Source organism: Diospyros lotus, chromosome 11 (assembly GCF_014633365.1).
Source record: "Diospyros lotus cultivar Yz01 chromosome 11, ASM1463336v1, whole genome shotgun sequence".
Taxonomy (NCBI): domain Eukaryota; kingdom Viridiplantae; phylum Streptophyta; class Magnoliopsida; order Ericales; family Ebenaceae; genus Diospyros; species Diospyros lotus.
Window position 1 is genome coordinate 1,101,037 of NC_068348.1, and position 18,551 is coordinate 1,119,587.

At 35.4% G+C, this 18,551-nt stretch overlaps 2 protein-coding genes across 3 annotated transcripts; one reads left to right on the top strand and one right to left on the bottom strand.

The window, feature by feature from the left end:
- The first annotated feature begins 675 nt into the window (after positions 1 to 675).
- Positions 676 to 6,063, top strand: LOC127813337 (uncharacterized). Of its 2 annotated transcripts, none has more exons than XM_052354267.1 (9): positions 676 to 1,195; positions 1,586 to 1,786; positions 1,882 to 2,004; positions 2,171 to 2,208; positions 2,299 to 2,416; positions 2,638 to 4,809; positions 5,122 to 5,268; positions 5,389 to 5,459; positions 5,592 to 6,063. In XM_052354267.1, the coding sequence occupies exons 1-9, from the start codon at positions 1,118 to 1,120 to the stop codon at positions 5,785 to 5,787; spliced, it is 3,144 nt and encodes a 1,047-aa protein (XP_052210227.1). In that variant the 5' UTR covers positions 676 to 1,117; the 3' UTR covers positions 5,788 to 6,063. The 2 variants fall into 2 exon arrangements, with proteins under 2 accessions (XP_052210227.1, XP_052210228.1); XM_052354268.1 differs by having other exon boundaries at positions 2,308 to 2,416.
- Positions 6,064 to 8,733: 2,670 nt separating this feature from the next.
- Positions 8,734 to 9,705, bottom strand: LOC127813342 (protein LURP-one-related 4-like). Its single transcript, XM_052354280.1, has 3 exons — positions 9,460 to 9,705; positions 9,096 to 9,329; positions 8,734 to 8,963 (listed from the first exon to the last, which is right to left on the bottom strand). The coding sequence occupies exons 1-3, from the start codon at positions 9,691 to 9,693 to the stop codon at positions 8,829 to 8,831; spliced, it is 603 nt and encodes a 200-aa protein (XP_052210240.1). The 5' UTR covers positions 9,694 to 9,705; the 3' UTR covers positions 8,734 to 8,828.
- Positions 9,706 to 18,551: the final 8,846 nt, after the last annotated feature.

An 18,551-nucleotide genomic window follows, 5' to 3' on the forward strand; every position in this document is an offset into this window, starting at 1 on the left:
TAAAAAATTGAACAAATATAATAAAACAAAACTGGTCGAAAAGACTGAAAAAAAATCCAAAAACCCTAAACAACCGACAAAACTAAATAGAAATAATTAAAATATTGGTCAAAGATATGTCTTGGCAACTTTGGTCAATTTATTTATTTTAATTTTTTTAATATAAAAATTAAATTAAAATTATTAAATTTAAAAATTATACTAAATTAATTCTTAATTTGAATCAAATGGATAATTTTAATTAATTTAATTAAATTATTCTGATTAAACTAAAATTTTACCCAGCCAGGCGGAAGGCTGCAAAAGAAGACAGGGGTAATTAAGTCAAAGAAGGTGACAATAAAAGAGGGCACACATTCAGACAAATGAATGAATATTCAAACCTATTACCTGCTGCTTCGGTATCTTCAACCTTTGATCCAACCGGCCGAAGTTTCTTCTTTCTAATTCTGTTTCTGTACTAAAATTTCTTCTTCTACCGTCTCACGCCAACTCATAAATAATAATAATAATTAAATAATAAAGATAATACAAACCATCGATTTCCGGGAAATTCTTAAATAAATAATAAACATATTTATTAAGTCTTAATCATCATTATTTATGGGATTAATTAATTATTAAATAAATAAAAAGAAATGTCAGTCGTCTCATCTCTTTCAATGAGCAGAGTTTCCACGCGGATACACAGAGAGAGAGAGAGAGAGAGAGAGAGAGAATCAAAGGAACGAACAGAGCATAGACAGTGGAGAGAGAGAGAGAGAGGCGAAATCTCCTCAGATCTGCTGGCTATGTACTTCGCTGATTCTTCAATTAAATCTTCAAGCATTGAATGTTGGAAACATCTCTGAAACAGTCGATTTCGCTCGTAGGTTTACTACTGGAGTCAACCGAATTTCAAGTGATTACGCTCTTGCCTCTCTCTCTAGCTAAATTTCTGTTTGCGGCTCTGTCGTTGAAGGTTGAACTGGATTCCTGTGCATTTTGAGAAAACTGGTGATTTATGGAGTGAAATGCTTACTTTCCGGCTGGTTCGCCGGAGCTCCGACTAAGTGAGCTCCGGGAAGCGTTGAATTTTAAGAGGAAGGAGATGTGGAAGTGAGGCCTGGGGGAGAAGATGTTCAAATCGGGGAGATGGAGGGGCGAGAAGAACAAGACCAAGGTTGTGTTCAGATTACAGTTCCATGCAACACAGGTACCTCCAATTTATGCGGTTTGCATTTGGTCAAAACCTCATTGTGTTTGTTTGTGAGTGTATGTGTGTTCATTCAGATAATTAATTAAACAGCTACAGTGAGGCTTCAAATTCTTGGTAATCGGGGGTTCAGAATGTGGAAGCCATTGTTTCAGGCAATGTGATTGGAGAACTGGAAACTTGGCCCCTGTTTGTATGTGCTGAAAATTTGAGAAGAAACAAAGTAGATTAGAATTGTGATAATGCGGCTATGAAAGATGAATTGATTGGAGGGAAATTTCTATTCTCTAGGTTTTTGAGAATCTGCCAGATATTTTCTTCTGTTTTCATGTATTTTCTTCGGATCCAAACAGTGAATTTGGGGATAATGGGGTTGTTTTGTGTGTTTAGTTGCCACAGGTGGGAGAGAATGCATTGATGATATTTGCGGTTCCTGCGGATGTCGGAAAGCCGACGGCGAGGTTGGAGAAAGCAGCAATTCAGGATGGAAGCTGTCATTGGGAACATCCAGTCGAGGAAACTGTCAAGTTCTTTCGGGAGCCAAAAACAGGGAGGATTCGTGAGAAAATCTACAACTTGATAGTATCAACTGTATGAACTGCCTCAACTCTATGAATATATTTTCTTTACTTTCGTTCCGAGTGAGCTTATGAAAAATATAATGGTTGGTTCCTGAATTTTTGTAGAGATCATCTAAAGCTGGCCTTCTTGGAGAAGTTTCAATTGATTTAGCGAGCTATGCCGAGGCCACTAAGCTTTCCTCTGTCTCTCTCCCTCTCAACAACTCAAAATCTAATGGCGTTTTGCATGTCAGCTCTCTCTCTCTCTCCCAAAAATGCATTTCTTCCAAATTTTGCAGACCTGTGCTTGAAAACTTGGTTAATATTCTGAATGTGATGTATTTTTGAAGTGCACTTGTACAACCCATTTGCTCCAGGCTTTCCTAATCATGTGTAGTTATCGCTTTCATAACAGGTCTCAATTCAGAGGTTACAGGAAAATACCGATCAAAGGTAAAAACAAGTTTATTATTCTTCTTTTTTATTCTTCTGAGTTGTGAATCGGCTTCTAGCTATTTTTGACTCCTTATCTTCGCTTTTAAGTATTTGCAGTGAGGCAGAGGAAACCGAAAATGAAAAAGTTGATTCCACCAATAGAACCTTGAGGGCACAATTTAGCATCGGTGACGCATATGAAACGGTTGAAAGCAATTCTACTGAAGTAAGGCTCGCCCCATTTAGGCAGAGATTCCACTTTCTTTTTTGTTTTAGATTTTTTTCTTTGAGAAAGAGGTTGAGGTTGTGAAAGTATTTATTTGATTGTCATATAAAGAACTCATGCAAGATGATATTTCCATAAATGCTGTAGTTTTCTACCCTCAGAACTACTACTTTTAAACACAGCAATTGATAAGAATACATTGTTTGTTTCATTATCTGTAGGATCAGCATCTCAGTAAGGCGATATCACATATTGCTGAGTTGAATAACTGCCTGGGATCTAGCGGAACTGATCTTACAATTTCAAGTTCTGGGAGCAGCTCTGGGCTTGACACCCCTAGAGAATTTGGACTGAAGAATACCGATGTCTGCCTGGAGGAAACAAGTTTCCTGTCATCTGTTAGGCATGTTCCAATGCTACAGGAAACAACTTCTGATGTCTCTATAACAGTACATGAAGAGCAACAGAGATCACAGTGGGAGTGGTTAGCAGCTTCTGCTCCTGAAGCCAGTACAGATGATTCATCAAGCAGTCCTGGAGAGAAGTCTCAAGTGGCTGCAGAGCTTGTGATTGAAAAGCTCAAAGCTGAGCTTGCTGCTTTGTCTAGACAGGCAGAAATGTCGGATTTGGAGCTCCAAACGTTGAGAAAGCAAGTTGTGAGAGAGACCAAAAAGGGACAGGATCTGTTTAGAGAAGTTGTTAACCTGAAAGAAGAGAGAGATGCTCTCGAGGAAGAATGTAAAAATCTCAAGGCCTTCAAGAAACGTAAAGATGAGGCAAAAGCTAAAAATAAGTTAAAGTTTGAGGACGGGGATCCCCATTCTTTACTTGAAGAACTCAGGGAAGAACTTAGTTATGAGAAGGACCTTAATTCCAATCTTCAGATACAACTTCAGAAGACACAAGAATCAAACTCAGAGTTGATTCTTGCAGTACGTGATCTAGATGAAATGTTGGAGCAGAAGAACAGGGAAATATTCAACCTTTCCAACATATCCACAGCCACTGAAAATGGTGGAGAATGGCATGAAACTAACTCCAAGTCTGAAACAGATGATGATGAAGAGCAGAAAGCCCTAGAAGAGCTTGTTAACGATCATATTGATGCCAAGGAAGCACATGTGCTTGAGGAGAAGATCACAGACCTGTATGATGAATTAGAGATCTGTAGGAGAGATAAAGATGAGCTCGAAATGCAGATGGAGCAACTTGTTCTTGACTATGAGATCTTGAAGCAGGAAAACCATGATCTTTCATATAAACTGGAGCAAAGTCAACTGCAAGAACAGCTGAAGATGCAATACGAATGTTCACCTTCTTACACTACTGCAAATGAATTTGAAACACTGATTGAAAGCTTGGAAAGTCAACTTAAGAAGACGTCAAATGAATTATCCAACTGCTTGGCCACCATCAGTAATCTAGAAGCTCATGCCAATAATTTGGAAGAGGAACTGGACAAGCAGGCACAAGGTTTTGAAGCTGATCTGGAAATTCTCTCACTTGCCAAAGTTGAGCAGGAACAGAGAGCTATGCGAGCTGAAGAAGCCTTGAGAACGATGAGATGGAAAAATGTTAATAGAGCCGAGAGGCTACAGGAGGAATTTAGAATGCTATGGATGCAAATGGAATCTGATTTTAGAGAAAATGAGAAGCTGGCTACAAAAGCACTACAAGAAGCCAGTGAACTCCAGCTGCGAAAAAGTCATCTAGAAGAATTGCTTCAGAGAAAGAAGGAAGAGCTCCAGTCTGTCAGGGATCAGTGCGAAGTAAAATTGCATGAGCTTTCTACTCAAATAAGCTTAAAGGTAGACCAAATAGAGGAGATGCAATCAGAAATTAAAGCCAAGTCCAATCAGCTTGAAGATGGAAAGAAGAAAGCAGAAGACACTCATAGAGTTCTCTCACAGGAGATGCTAATGCTCAGAACGGAGATCGATAGGCTGCAAACAGAGAACAAAAACCTTTCTGATGAAGTGGAGGAAAGAGAAATTTTGAAAGGTAAACTGGAACAGATGACGATATCAAACAAGGAAACTGGAACACTGCTACAAAGAGCAAACATTGAAAGAAACGAGATGAAAACTGTGATCGATCTGCTGGAAAAGGAAGCGGAGAAGTCAATGGAGGAACTAATTGCTCTGAGGAATCTAAAGGATGAAAAGGAGTCAGTAATAGGAGACCTGCAACTGGAGTTGGAGACTCTCAAATCTCAGTGTGATGAACTCAAGTTTGAGGGTGAAATGGAGAAAGAGAAACTGAGGAATGAGGTATCTCAGTTAAAAGATGAACTGAAGAAGACAGCGGAAGCGTGTAGCTATTTAGAGAACAAGCTGAAAGACGATGACAGTGGGTTGATTGGGGATTTGCAGATCAAAATACAACTGCTTGAGGTAAAGTTTCTACGGTATGGAGCACATTAACAAAAATGTTTGAACCATAACTTACCAGCTAGCACTGCCTGAAAACTATAGTTTGTTGAACAACACAATACTAAATATCTTTGCCACCAGATCGTTGCATTAACCATCATTAAAAGGAGTAAAAATTCGTTTTTTCAGTAGCTCAATCATTTTTAATGTCATCCAAAGTTGGTATATACTTTGGCCGCTTGAAAACCGTTTGCTTGTTGCATTAACCAGAAATGGCTGAATAAGTTCTGACTTTTGTACTGTACTGACAATGAGAAAATGTTGGCCGACCAGGGTCAGATAAATTTGAAGGAAACTGCTCTTGAAACCTCGACGAATTCGTTCTTAGAGAAGGAGAAAGATCTTCAGAATAGGATCCAAGAGCTAGAAACGAGACTGGAAGAACTGAGTCATGGTGCCACTTTTTATGAGGTCCACAAGGTTAGCATCTTGTAGCTTGTTTGATTGAATTATCCATTTTCTAATAGAATATAGGTATTCACAGCACTATGCACGTCGTAGTTGAACTACAATTCAGGCAATTATTCATCTCTGACGCAGGTAGCTAATAATTCTGGGGACAGTAGCTTGAATGGTAGCACAGATGAAGGGGATAAACCTATGATAGAAAGGTACGATTCACTCCAATTTACTTGTGTTTCTTTGAGTCAGTCCCTAGAAGACCATTTCCAGAAAACCGATCCTCGATCCTCTTCTAATCAATTTATTGATATCCCGCTTGTTGCCTGTGGTCCAAATGCCAGAGATGAATGGAAGTTTGACAAATTACTGAACGAAATGGAATTACTGAGGGAGAGGAACAAATCAATGGAAAGTGATCTAAAAGAAATGCAGGAGAGATATTCAGAAATAAGTCTGAAGTTTGCAGAGGTAGAAGGCGAGAGGCAACAGCTGGTGATGAAAGTGCGCAGCCTCAAGAGCGCGAAGAGTAGGCAGTAAATTTTCGCCTACAAAACCGCCAAACTGGGAAGCTCCGGTGCAATGGTGACTGATACAGGTTCTTTGTTTCTCTTGTTCTTTCTTCTGTTTTTAGTTTGTTTTTTGCTTGGTCTTTTGTTGGTTCCTTCTTTTGTTCTTTCAAATGTTATTTGTTTTCCCGTCTTGATAGTTCATAAAATTATGAAATATAGCTCTTGTTGGTATGATCCATTTTGTTCATATTATCTCAGAGTAGTTTGTCACTTTACTAATAGTTGTGCGCATTAATTCTTTCCATTCACATTTCTGTATGTCTCTCAAACTACATTAATTGGTGATGTGTCATGCTTAAAACCCAGAAAAAACCAAGGCCCAAAATTATTATTCAGGCCAATAGAGTTGTCAATCATTCGGTTTGATTTCAATTTTTATCAAAATTATAATCAAATTAAGCTTAAACTACTAAAACCAAAATCAAAACCAAACCATTATCCATTGTTTTTAAAAATTAAAAACCATAACCAAATCATTCAGTTTCGGTTTTAATCATGATTTTTTTTAGTTTGATTCATACCAACAAACAAAGACAAACTCTTGCAAATAACATTCATAAAAAAAAATTGATAACTCCACAATAAACAAAAATAAACTCTAATAAAGTTATCTTCTTCTTGCATAAAGTTACAAATTAACTTCAAACTTCTTAGATATAATTATTTGATTGATTAAAATAAAATTATTTAAGATTAAGTTTTATTTTTATTTGTTAATTACTTTATAAATGTTAAATATTTTATATATTTATAATGTATTAGTTAAAATACTTCTAAAAAAATGCATTAGTCAATATATATATTATGTGTATATATAATATATTAAATAAATAAATATATTATATATATATTCGGTTCGATTTAGTTCGATTTGGTTACCCACACATTCGATTCGATTTCAGTTCAGGTTTTGATTTATATTTAGTGAAAATCATAACTAAATCATACCCATTGAAACAGTATTCGATTTTTTCCCAAACTAAATTATTACCCAGTCAAATAGTTTTAACTGCATTGACCGATTCGGTTCCCCATAATTTCGGTTGCAATTGCCATCCCTACAGGCCAATGAGGCAAATTTACGGGATAAATCAGCAATGGTCTCCTAGAGATTGAAACACTGGGAGACCTTTTTGGTCAACTAAAAACTTGTCATTGGGAGACCTAGACCCTCTCGAATTTTTGAAAATTGGTACACCAGGTTTCCCAAATATTATAACTAAGCTCCAACTCGAAGCATTTCCCCTTGATTTGGGGGGAGAGAGGAGGGGGAAGAGACTTCAACATTCAAAAAGTACTTCGAAAGCTAAAAGGATAGACATTAAAAATCTTAATTTTAATGAATCTCAAAATGTCAAAATAAATATCATTCATAAGGATACTAATTCTAGTAAATCTCAAAAGACTCCATGTTTATTTATAAATTGAGGAACTCTTATTCCAAAAGAGATATGCATCTGATATTGGTTTTAATATGACATTCAAGTCTTTAGTATCTAACTTAAGTATCAGAGTATTTACGCATTTAATCGTTTTTCTTTCTTACATAGTCCAAGTAGCTTGACAACGAAATTTTTAGTCAATAAATTTATTATTGTGTTCGAGCTACAATTGAAAACAATCAATCGTAAAGAATTCACAAATTTTAACTTTTAATTCTTAATACTTATTAACAAAAATGTAACCCCCTATAGTATAAGTCGAGTGGTCAGACAAGCGATATGTCAGATTTGTATTAGTAGGTTGTGAGTTCAATTCTTGTCATGTGTAGTGAAGTAAAGGCTCATGCCTACGATTTATCTTATCTATCTGTCGACGTTCAATCTCAGCCAACCGTGATTCGTTTTGGGTCGCGGTGAGTAAATCCAAAAATACCAAGAAGAAGGAAGGAAAACCAAGGTTCCAAACGTGAGTCAATACACCGAAATTTTTTACGTGGTTCGGCCAGAATGATGCCTACTCCACAACCGCACTCTGATTATTCATTCAAAATGGCGATATCTGATTATTCTCCTTGTCCCCTCCCCTCATGATATTTATTATTCTTATTTATACTGAGGGGTTTTTACAATTTAGATAACATATAAAAATACAATAATTGTATAATGAGGGACAAACAGCCCTTATCGTCTATACAAAATCGGGAGTGAGATCCTCATTACGAAGGGCATGGGCTGCTGCAGGTAAAGGGAGCGGACCCTACCTCTGACTTCTCAGCAGTTTCACCACTTATGCGAGCTGATGGTTTTAGGCCAGCGACTTGGGTGGTACAGCGAACTAAGGGTTTTATAGCGAGCCCATTAGTCGATCGTCAAGAGCTCGCCAGGGGTTTAATCAGGAGCTCGCAAGGTGCTTGTTTTACAGGCTTCGAGCTTTAGTGGTGTATGAATTTCATTTGACAAGGTCATCGGGATCTTTCGAGCTCTGGGTGATTGGGCTGAACCTGGCCCATAAAGGGAGGATGCGGAAATAGCGTATAACACTATCAAAATTAAGGATACGAACGACGAGAATTGTGCAAACGCGATAATCCCAATTAACAAAACTGAATCTAAGATTTGAAAATCCACTAAAGTTTTCAATTATTGTGCTCCACACACACACACTCACCATTATTAAAAGTACAAATAATAACCCACTGCACCCCCAAAATAAATAGCTTCCTTGGCCATAATTGGTGGCTTGAGCTGTCAGGGCGAGGAGTCTGGCCTCAATAGGGACAGCCCTCACAGGCCACATGGTCACGTTTGAAGCATGTGTTAATGTCTTCAGTGTGTCTATAAATGTAAGGTGTTGCGTCCATATATTACATAGCATTATTGTCCTTAATCCTTTTTGTTATTCATGTCTTCAATTTAACCCCTGAAAAAAATAAAAGTAAAAGTACAGGGGCAAAATATGAATTTAACCCCCCGAAAAAAAATATATATTTTGGGGACAAAACTCTGTACAACTTTTATGTTTAGGCCTTTAAACTGAAGCCAACAATGCCTAATTTGTTAAATCTTTTTACATTTTGTTATGAATCAGTCCGTGCACTGCCACAAGAGCCATGACAAAGGAATGATCCACATGAGGCCGCACCACCAAACTCAACACATCCTCTCCAAGCACTACTCCTGATGAGCTCTCCTTTCGCTTTGCCTGCACAATTAAGGATCGATCTAGAGGTCAAATTTATTGGCTGGACACGTTAAAATGATCAAAATACCCTTATTCAGGTCGAATATAATGATTCATAATTCAATTCGTGTGTATAAGCTAGAAAAAACCTACTTCTGCAACAACTTCTTCTTTGTCATCTATTATCTTGAAAGCCAACTTCTTTGTGATCTCATTTTCAACACGATAAAACCTTTCTTCAATTTCGTTACATTCAACGATAACTCGAAAACCCGAATCTCTCTCGAGAAGCTTTCTAATCTTCTTGACTCGAAACCATGGCTTTTGATCCTTCATCAAAGGATCATTACAACTATAGCCATTCCAACTCGACGAAAACTGCAATCTCTGCACAAAACAACCATACAAAGCATTACTAAATATTCGCTCGAGTTCGCAAACAAGCAACGACACTAATGCTGTTAAAATTGTCTTGAATTCAAATTTAGATGACGTATGGTTCAAAGTTCATGCGTACCTTTCGACGTATGGCGTAGAGAACTTTGCCTTGAACATCCATGAGATACGCTTTGTTGCTATGCTTGGTGTCGTAGTTATCTATGCGATAAACGATATCGCCATTCGAGTTGAAGACTGTGAGCCCATTCCCTCGTCCAACAAGAGATTTCCACCATATTGTAAATGTTTCTCTTTTTGAAGAAGAAGAAGAAGAAGAAGAAGCAATGGTTGCAGAAGGATAGATCTTAGCCATTTGAAAGAGAGAGAGATTATCTATGCTTGGAGTTAATTGAAGACAACTCTTGTGCCTATATATATATGTTCCAAAATAATTGAAGTGAGAAGTTGAACATTTCAAGAACGAATAATTAAATGAATAGAAAATACATTAAGAACCATCAATATATATGTTATGCACATCATTACATCATTTGAATTCAAATAAGAAATTGAACTTAATTAGACGGCTATTGTTTATTGGATTAGGTCAGATGATACACATGTTTATAACATGTACACTAACATTGAACTAGCTAATTATTATTGAAATTAAGATTAATTAATGGGAGAATCTTCCATTTTAAACCACATTACTTATATATATATATATATATATATTAGAGTAGTAACTACTATGCACGCGGAAAAGAAATAATTAAAAGTTTTATATGAAAATTTAGAGACGAAATTTACTTTCGTATCTAATAGAGATGAATTTTGAGACAAAAAACTAAAATCATCAAAAAAAACTTTCAGAGATGGAAACTTGTTTAATAAATTAATAGTTATTTAAAAATAATTATGAGTTCAAATCTTGTTACCGTCATTTTATCGACATGGGTCATAACGTCGAAACCAAGAGTTTACTTGTATGATATTAGAGGATTGACCCGTTCTAAGAAAAAAAAAGTTTAAAAAATTTTAAATGAGAGTTTATTAAGTGACATTTGACATTACACTTAATTTTTTAATTTTTTAAAGTAATAGTTAAATAAAATGAGTCTTAATATAATAATAAAATTATTTTAAAAATTAGTTATTATCTAGAGATGGTAAGTTCAAATTCTATTAATATAATTAATTTTTAATTCTTAAACAAAATACAAAAAAGGTATTTTAAAGAAAATACTTTATTAACATGGATTCATCATTTGTGTTTAATAATTAAAAGAGGATCTTATTTAAATAAATATATTGTGATATGAATATTGTAAGAAATCAAGCGCGTGAGTCATGTATTAATTACATGGCTTTGGATCTTGTTATTAATATCCTCAAGGATGCCGCTTATATATGACAAGGTAAGATAACAACAAGACTTTGCATGATAATGCTAAGAGTTTTTTTCTTTTTTCTTTTTTTTGCAACCTATGATATGACACCATGAAATTATTGAAATATCCTATCAATAAAGTCAATCTAATCTTGTCACATGTTCTTATCTTAAGCTCTCCAAGAAATAACATATGTCAATACTAAGATAAAAATTCAAATCTCAAAAATTTCGAGATAGATAGCATGATTCTACCCCATCCTTATCAAGTGTAGGAAATCCTCCTTAAATTGATGAGATATGAGCTTGAGAATCTCATAGACTACTCCAAGTACATCGCCTCAATTGTCCTATAAAAGATAGAAACTCATTTTTATGTACAATATATGACCCGAGTTTACTTTTATTTCATGTCTTTACGAAGTCAAACCAATTTTTTCTTTCTTAACTTAAACGTTAGAGGTCAAATTTGGGAACTGAGGCCCGCCTCTTTCTTTTGCAAGTGGAGCTCTTAAAGTTGAGATCCCGAGACAATATATTTCTCTTGTAAGTATAATTTCCAATGTGCCAACCCCAAAGTATAAATTAGGGGTGTGCAATCGGTTTAACTGAACCGAACCGATCGATTTTCGGTAAACCGAACCGAACCGGCTCTAAGTATATACCCGAACCGAACCGAATCGAACCCTAAGCTAACCGAAATAACCGAAACCGACCAAACCGATTTTAAACTTCAGCTAACCGAACCGACAATCGAACCGGAAAAATCTACCTAAAACCGAATCGAACTGAACCGAATTAAACAAAAACTGAGATACCTGAACCAAAAACCCACCCAAAACCAAACCGAACAAAACTAAACAAAAGAGAAAAGAGTTAAATTATAAACATAAAAATATAAATCAGTGCTATTGTCAATAAGGCCAGCACAATAATCAGTGCTATTGTTCTTTTAGTACAATTTACAAATTTGTTTTCTACCTACCTTGTGATAGTTGGACTAGACAATAATAATTCTTAGGTGCAACGCCCTCTAAAACAACAGAAATCCAATCACGAACTGCATTATCAATTTATCATACTCCAAAGGGCCAAACTGCATTCAGACAACATGAACATTGCATTATCATACTTAGTTCCTTGTTAAACGTCGCAAGCTCTGAAAATTGAGTCTACAGAGTGAAAATCTATTGGGATGACAAAGGAAAGAACCCGAAGTTATTCCATGTTGGACCAACAAAAAAAATTAAAAATTGACCTAAATGAAGCGAACATGCCTTATCAATTAGGGGCGTGCAAACAAATGGCAAGTCTCTTTTCAAATGTTCAAATATGAGCATCTCACCTGAATTGGAAATTTTTGCCTCATTACTGGATAAGTTTAGTGAGACTTTGTTCATTTTGCTCGGTAGTGGTGTGCATGAGGTTTTGTTGACTCCATGATTTGTTGCTTCCAATACTTGTAGTCTCCATTGAAGACTCAGCATTGCTCTCCTTTCTTGGCCTCTCGCTGAATTGGAAAGATAAAGTTAATAAGAAGCTATTGAAATATTTTTATGATTTCATCAATTTCAAACTCTTAAATTGGTTTTGTAAAATGAAAAGAAAGTTTGTTGTGTAACAACATACATGCATTATAACAGGAAATATGAAAAGATCAACCAAATGAAGATAGCAATATAAGATATCTAAGAATGGAAAAGCTCAAATGAGGAAGAAGAAGAAGTGAAAATATTAATGCCAAAGTGTAAGTTGAAAATTACACTCCTTGATAACTTATATGGCATCATAAAAAACAACTTTCCTGAGAATCTGGCATTCTCAGGAAACTTGCAATCAAATCCCTGAATCCTTGAATTTAAATACCTTATTTAGATAGTCCCCATAGCACATACATCACTAGGCATTAGTTCTATGAGGAAATAATTAGATCAGAGACGGAGAGCACTCCATTGGATGTCCAACAGTAATTGACCTATACAATTGCCATGCCTAATTGATTTTAGGTAGCAAGATATTCAATTATTTATGTTTGTAAAACAGAACAGAAGTCCAAGCTACTGTAATCATGGGTTGTTATTGCTGTTGCCACATGAAACTATAATGGACGACTGATTTACAAAAACTAAAATATATATAACTAGAAAATAAAAAACATATATACTTACAAATGCGACCAATCTTCAAAATCAAAAATTTAAATTTTCATATTGGACGTTGAGCTGCTGCCGTTTATGATAACCTTTGACAATTCTAAAATCATTAAGTAAAATGAATTAGTTAATATCAAAATAACATGTATTGAACTAACTCTTAAATAAATTTTAAAAAGAGTAACACTGAGATTTACCTTCTTCAAGTTGTTCAACATGCTCCAAGTCTTCTTCAACACTTATTGGGGTGGTAGATGACCGAAGCCAATTTTGGGTACAAATCAAACTTTCAACCACTTTAGGAGATAAAAAGCTCCTAAATGAATCAAGTACTCGACCCCCAGTGCTGAATGCAGACTCAGACGCAACAGTAGAAACTGGAATTGCCAATACATCTCGAGCCATTGAAGACAGAATAGGAAACCTATGACAATTTGCTTTCCACAATTTCAAAATGTTGAATTCTTTAGCTGGAGGCTCACATACTTCACTGAAATATTTATCCAATTCTGAAGGCACAATTGTAGGTCCACTACCACCGCCACACTTATATTTTTTAAAGCGAGAAAAAAATGGATTTTCAGAATCATCTTCGTTATCCGCCACAACAGTTGGAGTAGACATTTCAGATGGCTCTCCAACATCACCTCGAGGTCCCAACTTTTTCTTATAATCCTCATATAAAGCATATAGGGAATTTTTTAATAACAAAACTACACCAACTCCTCTTTCACCCTGATACATCTCTTTCAGTACATATTCCATATATTCTAACTTGTATCTCGGATCAAGCACCACAGCAATATAAATTAAGTTATTTGTTTTGTACAGATCTCCCCAATATTCATCAAACTTTTCTTTCATTTTTATTGTCATTTCCACCATTTCAAAATCGTCACTCTCCAACCACCCTTGTAAGAGACAATGCATCTTACCAAGCTCATGAAAAAATGTGTTTGAGGTGACATATGATTAAACCCGATTCTCGCAAAGTTAGCTCATAAAAATGTTTCAACACTTTGACAAAAAGTCTGACCTTATTCCAATCCTTTGACTTCGGTCTCCCATCAATAGTAATAACTTGGTTCAAGTCAGTATTCCAATTATTTGTACTGAGATCAAGTTTAAAACAATGATCTTCTTCATCAAATCTCTCAAAAACCTTCTCAAAATTTTGAGCGGTCTCTAACATCAAGTAGGTGGAGTTCCATCTAGTTGCAACGTCTAACGATAACAAGCCCTTACATTCAATTTTTTCCTTTTCAGCACATTGTTTGAATTTTCTCAATCTCGCTGTGGATTGTCTAACATATCTCACTGCATCCCTAACTCTTGTTATCGATTCATTTAGGTCTTTCAACCCATTTTGTACAACTAGATTTATAATGTGAGCTACACACCTCATATGCAAATATTGCCCATTCATAATGCTAGTGTCCTATTTTGCCATTTTTTTCTTGAAATTAGCCACAGCAACATCATTTGAACTAGCATTATCCATTGTCAAAGTAAAAACTCTATCAAGTTCCCATCCCATGAGACATTTCTCAATTACCATAGCAATGGCATCACCCTTATGACTAGTTATTGGACAAAAGTTTAAGATTTTTTTCTTCAAAATCCAAGTATTGTCAATATAGTGTGCTGTCAAACACATATAATTAATCATTTGAATTGAAGTCCAAGTGTCAGTGGTTAAGCAAACTCTTTGACAAGAATTTTTTAACTCATTCATCATGTTCAACCTCTCTTCTTTGAATAACTCAAAACAATCGCGTGTCATAGTCGAACGTGAAGGAAACCGAAATTTTGGACAAATAACATTCACAAAGTGTCTAAACCCCTCACGCTCAACAAACTTGAAAGGTAACTCATCTACCATCAACATACGACCTAAAGCCTTTCTTGCGAGCATTTGATCAAATTTTCAATTAACCACTGAAGCAACATTATCACCACCCTCTCTCCCACCCCCTGTTGCAGTTGATTGAAAATGTAATTCCATTTGACGAGATTCTAATGCATGAGGGTGTTTCTTACAATTTCTCATATGATTCCTTAAAGCTGTAGTCCCATTTTTTTTGGGATCACAGTGGAACTCCTTAGAACAATAGTTGCATCTCCCTTTAATCTCACCATCTGAATTTGTAAACTTGGTAAAATGATCCCAAACCTCTGACCTAGCTCTTATTGGTTTTCTCTTTGCCTTCCCAAGTGATGTTGCACCTCTATCATTTTCTAGTTGGCTATCTTGGGTTGGTGCTATTGGTGCAGGCCTTGAACTATCATCCACGCTAGGGATATTTGTGGTGTGAGTCATGTCTTCTTCTTTTGCCATCTAAAATTAAATTAATACAATTGACAATTATAATTTTAATTAAAATGTATTTAAAGACTAAAGACAAAGAGTAAAGACTAAAGACTAAAGAGTAATTTTAATTTAATTTAAATGTTTTTTAAGACTAAAGATTATAGTTGGAAAGGGCATCTATGTCCATAAGTTAGGAAACCTAACACATGAAAACAAGAATCAATTACAAAAATATCATATAGGAGTATAACTTTACGTACATTGCAAGATAAGGACGTTGAGACTGTCATTTCGAATGAAGTACCAGTGTAATAACACTTATACTCCCTGTTACATTACAATAATATTATCAAAATTAGTCTCTTTCAAATAATAGTAATGTTGTCATTACTATTATCAACATTACTATTATTTGAATGGCCTCGGAAGGATAATCTTAGTGGGGTTATCCTTCCAAGGCCATTCCATTACTGGTGATACCAAAAGAATAAAATAGCCATTCCATTACTGCTATTAATAACTTAATTAAATGTATTCTACTATTAATAACTTAATTAAATAGTGTTATTAATTAAATGTATTATGTTATTATAACCTAGAGAGAGAGAACCAAAAAAGAAAATATAAAGCAGAAGAGAAAACCCTAGTTTCTAATTCTAGTGAGTTTTTTTCTTTCAATTAAATGTATTCTATTAATTAAATGTATTCTAGTTCTAGTGAGTTCTTTCAGTTTTACATAGATTAACATAAATCATGCATATTTATCAGCTGATTAACAAATTAGGAATGTAGTATTTTCTCATCAATAAATTAATAATGAACCTCAAGACAACACAAAATAAAGAAATAAATATTTAATTCTACCCAACCAAACCAAACACAAAAATTCCACAACTATCTATACATTTTAATTAATCGGTCGATCAGCATAAGTGAAGTGACTCGCAACAATGTACTGTGTACACGAAGTTAAGACTTAAAGACTCAAAACCACAAAACAAAATCAAGTTACAAAACAACAAAACCAAACCAACTCCAACTATCGTCTGTGACTCTGTTGAGTAGCAATACGTAGCAAGTAGCATATCAAAACCAAAACCACAAAACAAATAAATCAAAAAATACCTAGGAGTGGACGGAAGATGGAAAGCAAACAGATGGTGGTGACGATCGACGATTCGACGCTAAAATCTGCAAAATCAACAAACAAGTTAAATACCAGAGACTCAGAGAGAGAGAGAGATAAAGAGAAAGAGAGAGACGCGATGAGAGTCATGAGACTCACCTGTCACCTATGTGAGTAGTCGATGTCTAACAGCAAAGGGAAAGGGGTGGCGGATGGTGAAGGCGACGAAGGAATCGAAGGCGACGGAAGGCGGAGGCGACAAGCGACGGCAACGGTGATCATCGGGGTTCGGTTCGGAATGGGGGGTTAGGGTTTCCGATTTCGCCTCTCTTCTCTCTCTCTGTGAACTCGGTAAGCTTCTCGATTGAATGGACAGACCAGGGTCGGGTTGGGTATATGGGTTCTAAGTGCGAAACGACGTCGTTTATAAATCGGTCGGTTCGGTTTCTTCGGCTAAGCGGCCGAACAAACCGAACCGCAAAATCGAACCGGCCATAAACCAATCTAAAAACCGAACCGCAAACCGCTTACCTAAATAATCGAACCGAACTGGCCGGTTCGGTTCGGTCGGTTCGGTTAGATCGAAAAATTGCACACCCCTAGTATAAATCATAAAGTTAATATCTCGAAACACCGTGTGGTGATTGACCCCGAAACTACCATCAACCTATATAGTTTGGTCTTAATTATAAATTATAATTTTCTTCGCCATAAAAAAACTTGAACCTCTTTCGTACTTATTTATTTGGTTATTATCACATATCACTTTGATCACCTGATGATATATTTTATCTCTGTTCTATCTATATCACTAGTTTACTTGATACAACAACAAAATGCCACAGATATTGCTCATAAGGTGCTCTATATATATATTGGAACAGAATACAATCTTCTTCAAAATTATCTTCTTATTGTATTAGAGAAGCATGCCCTGTTGTAAATAATTGAATCTCCTTTGCTTCAAAGCCACCAGACAGAGTATCTGTCCATATATACATATGTGTATCCCATCTTCCTTATTAACCTTTTTCTTCTTCCTACTATCCTATAGTTTATATATATGTATATATTTGTTGATACACCATAAGATAATACATGGGACACGTATATGTGTATTTATTTAACTAGGGCACCCTCCACCTTAGTCAACCCTTAAAAAGGAGTCTTTTATAGATCTAAAAATTAACCAAATAATTCTACTTAGGGTTGAATTATTTAATTTGATTGAGATCATTTTTTTGAGTTTAACAATAAGTTCGATCAGTCCAAGTCCCGATAAAGTTAGTCGTGTCCCTTCCTAAATTTAGAAATTGCAATATTCATAGATAAATCTAGTTTTTTCAATCCCATTATTTAAAATAAACTAATCTTAGTTTTCAACAAATGAGGAAACCTAATCTTTGACAAATTAATGATTATAAATAGAGGAAGATCTCTCTTTCAAGATAAACATTTTGAATCACAATCTTGGACTATCTTTGAGTGTCTTTTGCTTTCGTTCAATTCTATTATTCCTCTACGTCTAACTTAGACATTAGAGCGACTTTTTCCATCATCTCACAATAATTTCATGTCTATTTTTATTTGTAGAAAATCAATTAGAGAGTTTTGGTACTTCTTGTTCATAAATACACCAGAGGTCCATTAATTATGTATATCATCTGTTGTAATCACATAAACAACATTACTTAGTACTAGGGCTAGGGCTGGCAATTCGGGTTGGCGGGTCATAATCGTGTCGTGTCAAGACACACGTATAACACGTATCAGGCTAACCCGAACACGACACGTTTAATAATCGTGTCAAATTTCTTAAACACGAACACGACACGTTTATTAAACGTGTAACACGACACGACCCGTTTAACCCGTTTAATTAAACATGTCGTGTCGTGTCACCTGTTAACCTGTTTAACCCGTTTAATTAAACGTGTCATATCGTGTCACCTGTTAACCTGTTTAACCCGTTTATCACACACGACACGACACGGTAACCCACTTATTAAACAGACATGACACGTTAACACGAATAAAAACCTATTAACACGAATAAAACACGTGTAACCTATCAAAATATGAATATGAGTACTCAATAATCAACACATAATAAAAGTCATCTAATATGCAAAATAAAATATAGTCATCCAACAATAAAATAAAATACAGTCATCCAACAATAAAATAAAATACAGTCATCCAATAATAAAATAAAATGTTCTAAATTAGATATTACACAATCTAATCA

What these genes read in the sequence shown, in the direction of transcription:
- LOC127813337 (XM_052354267.1), top strand. Translation starts at nt 1,118, where the DNA reads ATGTTCAAATCGGGGAGATGGAGGGGCGAGAAGAACAAGACCAAGGTT. An exon ending in AATCTAATGGCGTTTTGCAT is followed by an intron (nt 2,005 to 2,170) that starts GTCAGCTCTCTC and finishes CTTTCATAACAG; the next exon opens with GTCTCAATTCAGAGGTTACA. An exon ending in TTGAAAGCAATTCTACTGAA is followed by an intron (nt 2,417 to 2,637) that starts GTAAGGCTCGCC and finishes CATTATCTGTAG; the next exon opens with GATCAGCATCTCAGTAAGGC.
- LOC127813342 (XM_052354280.1), bottom strand. Translation starts at nt 9,693, where the DNA reads ATGGCTAAGATCTATCCTTCTGCAACCATTGCTTCTTCTTCTTCTTCT. An exon ending in TCTACGCCATACGTCGAAAG is followed by an intron (nt 9,330 to 9,459) that starts GTACGCATGAAC and finishes TGTTTTGTGCAG; the next exon opens with AGATTGCAGTTTTCGTCGAG. An exon ending in AAGAAGAAGTTGTTGCAGAA is followed by an intron (nt 8,964 to 9,095) that starts GTAGGTTTTTTC and finishes TTAATTGTGCAG; the next exon opens with GCAAAGCGAAAGGAGAGCTC.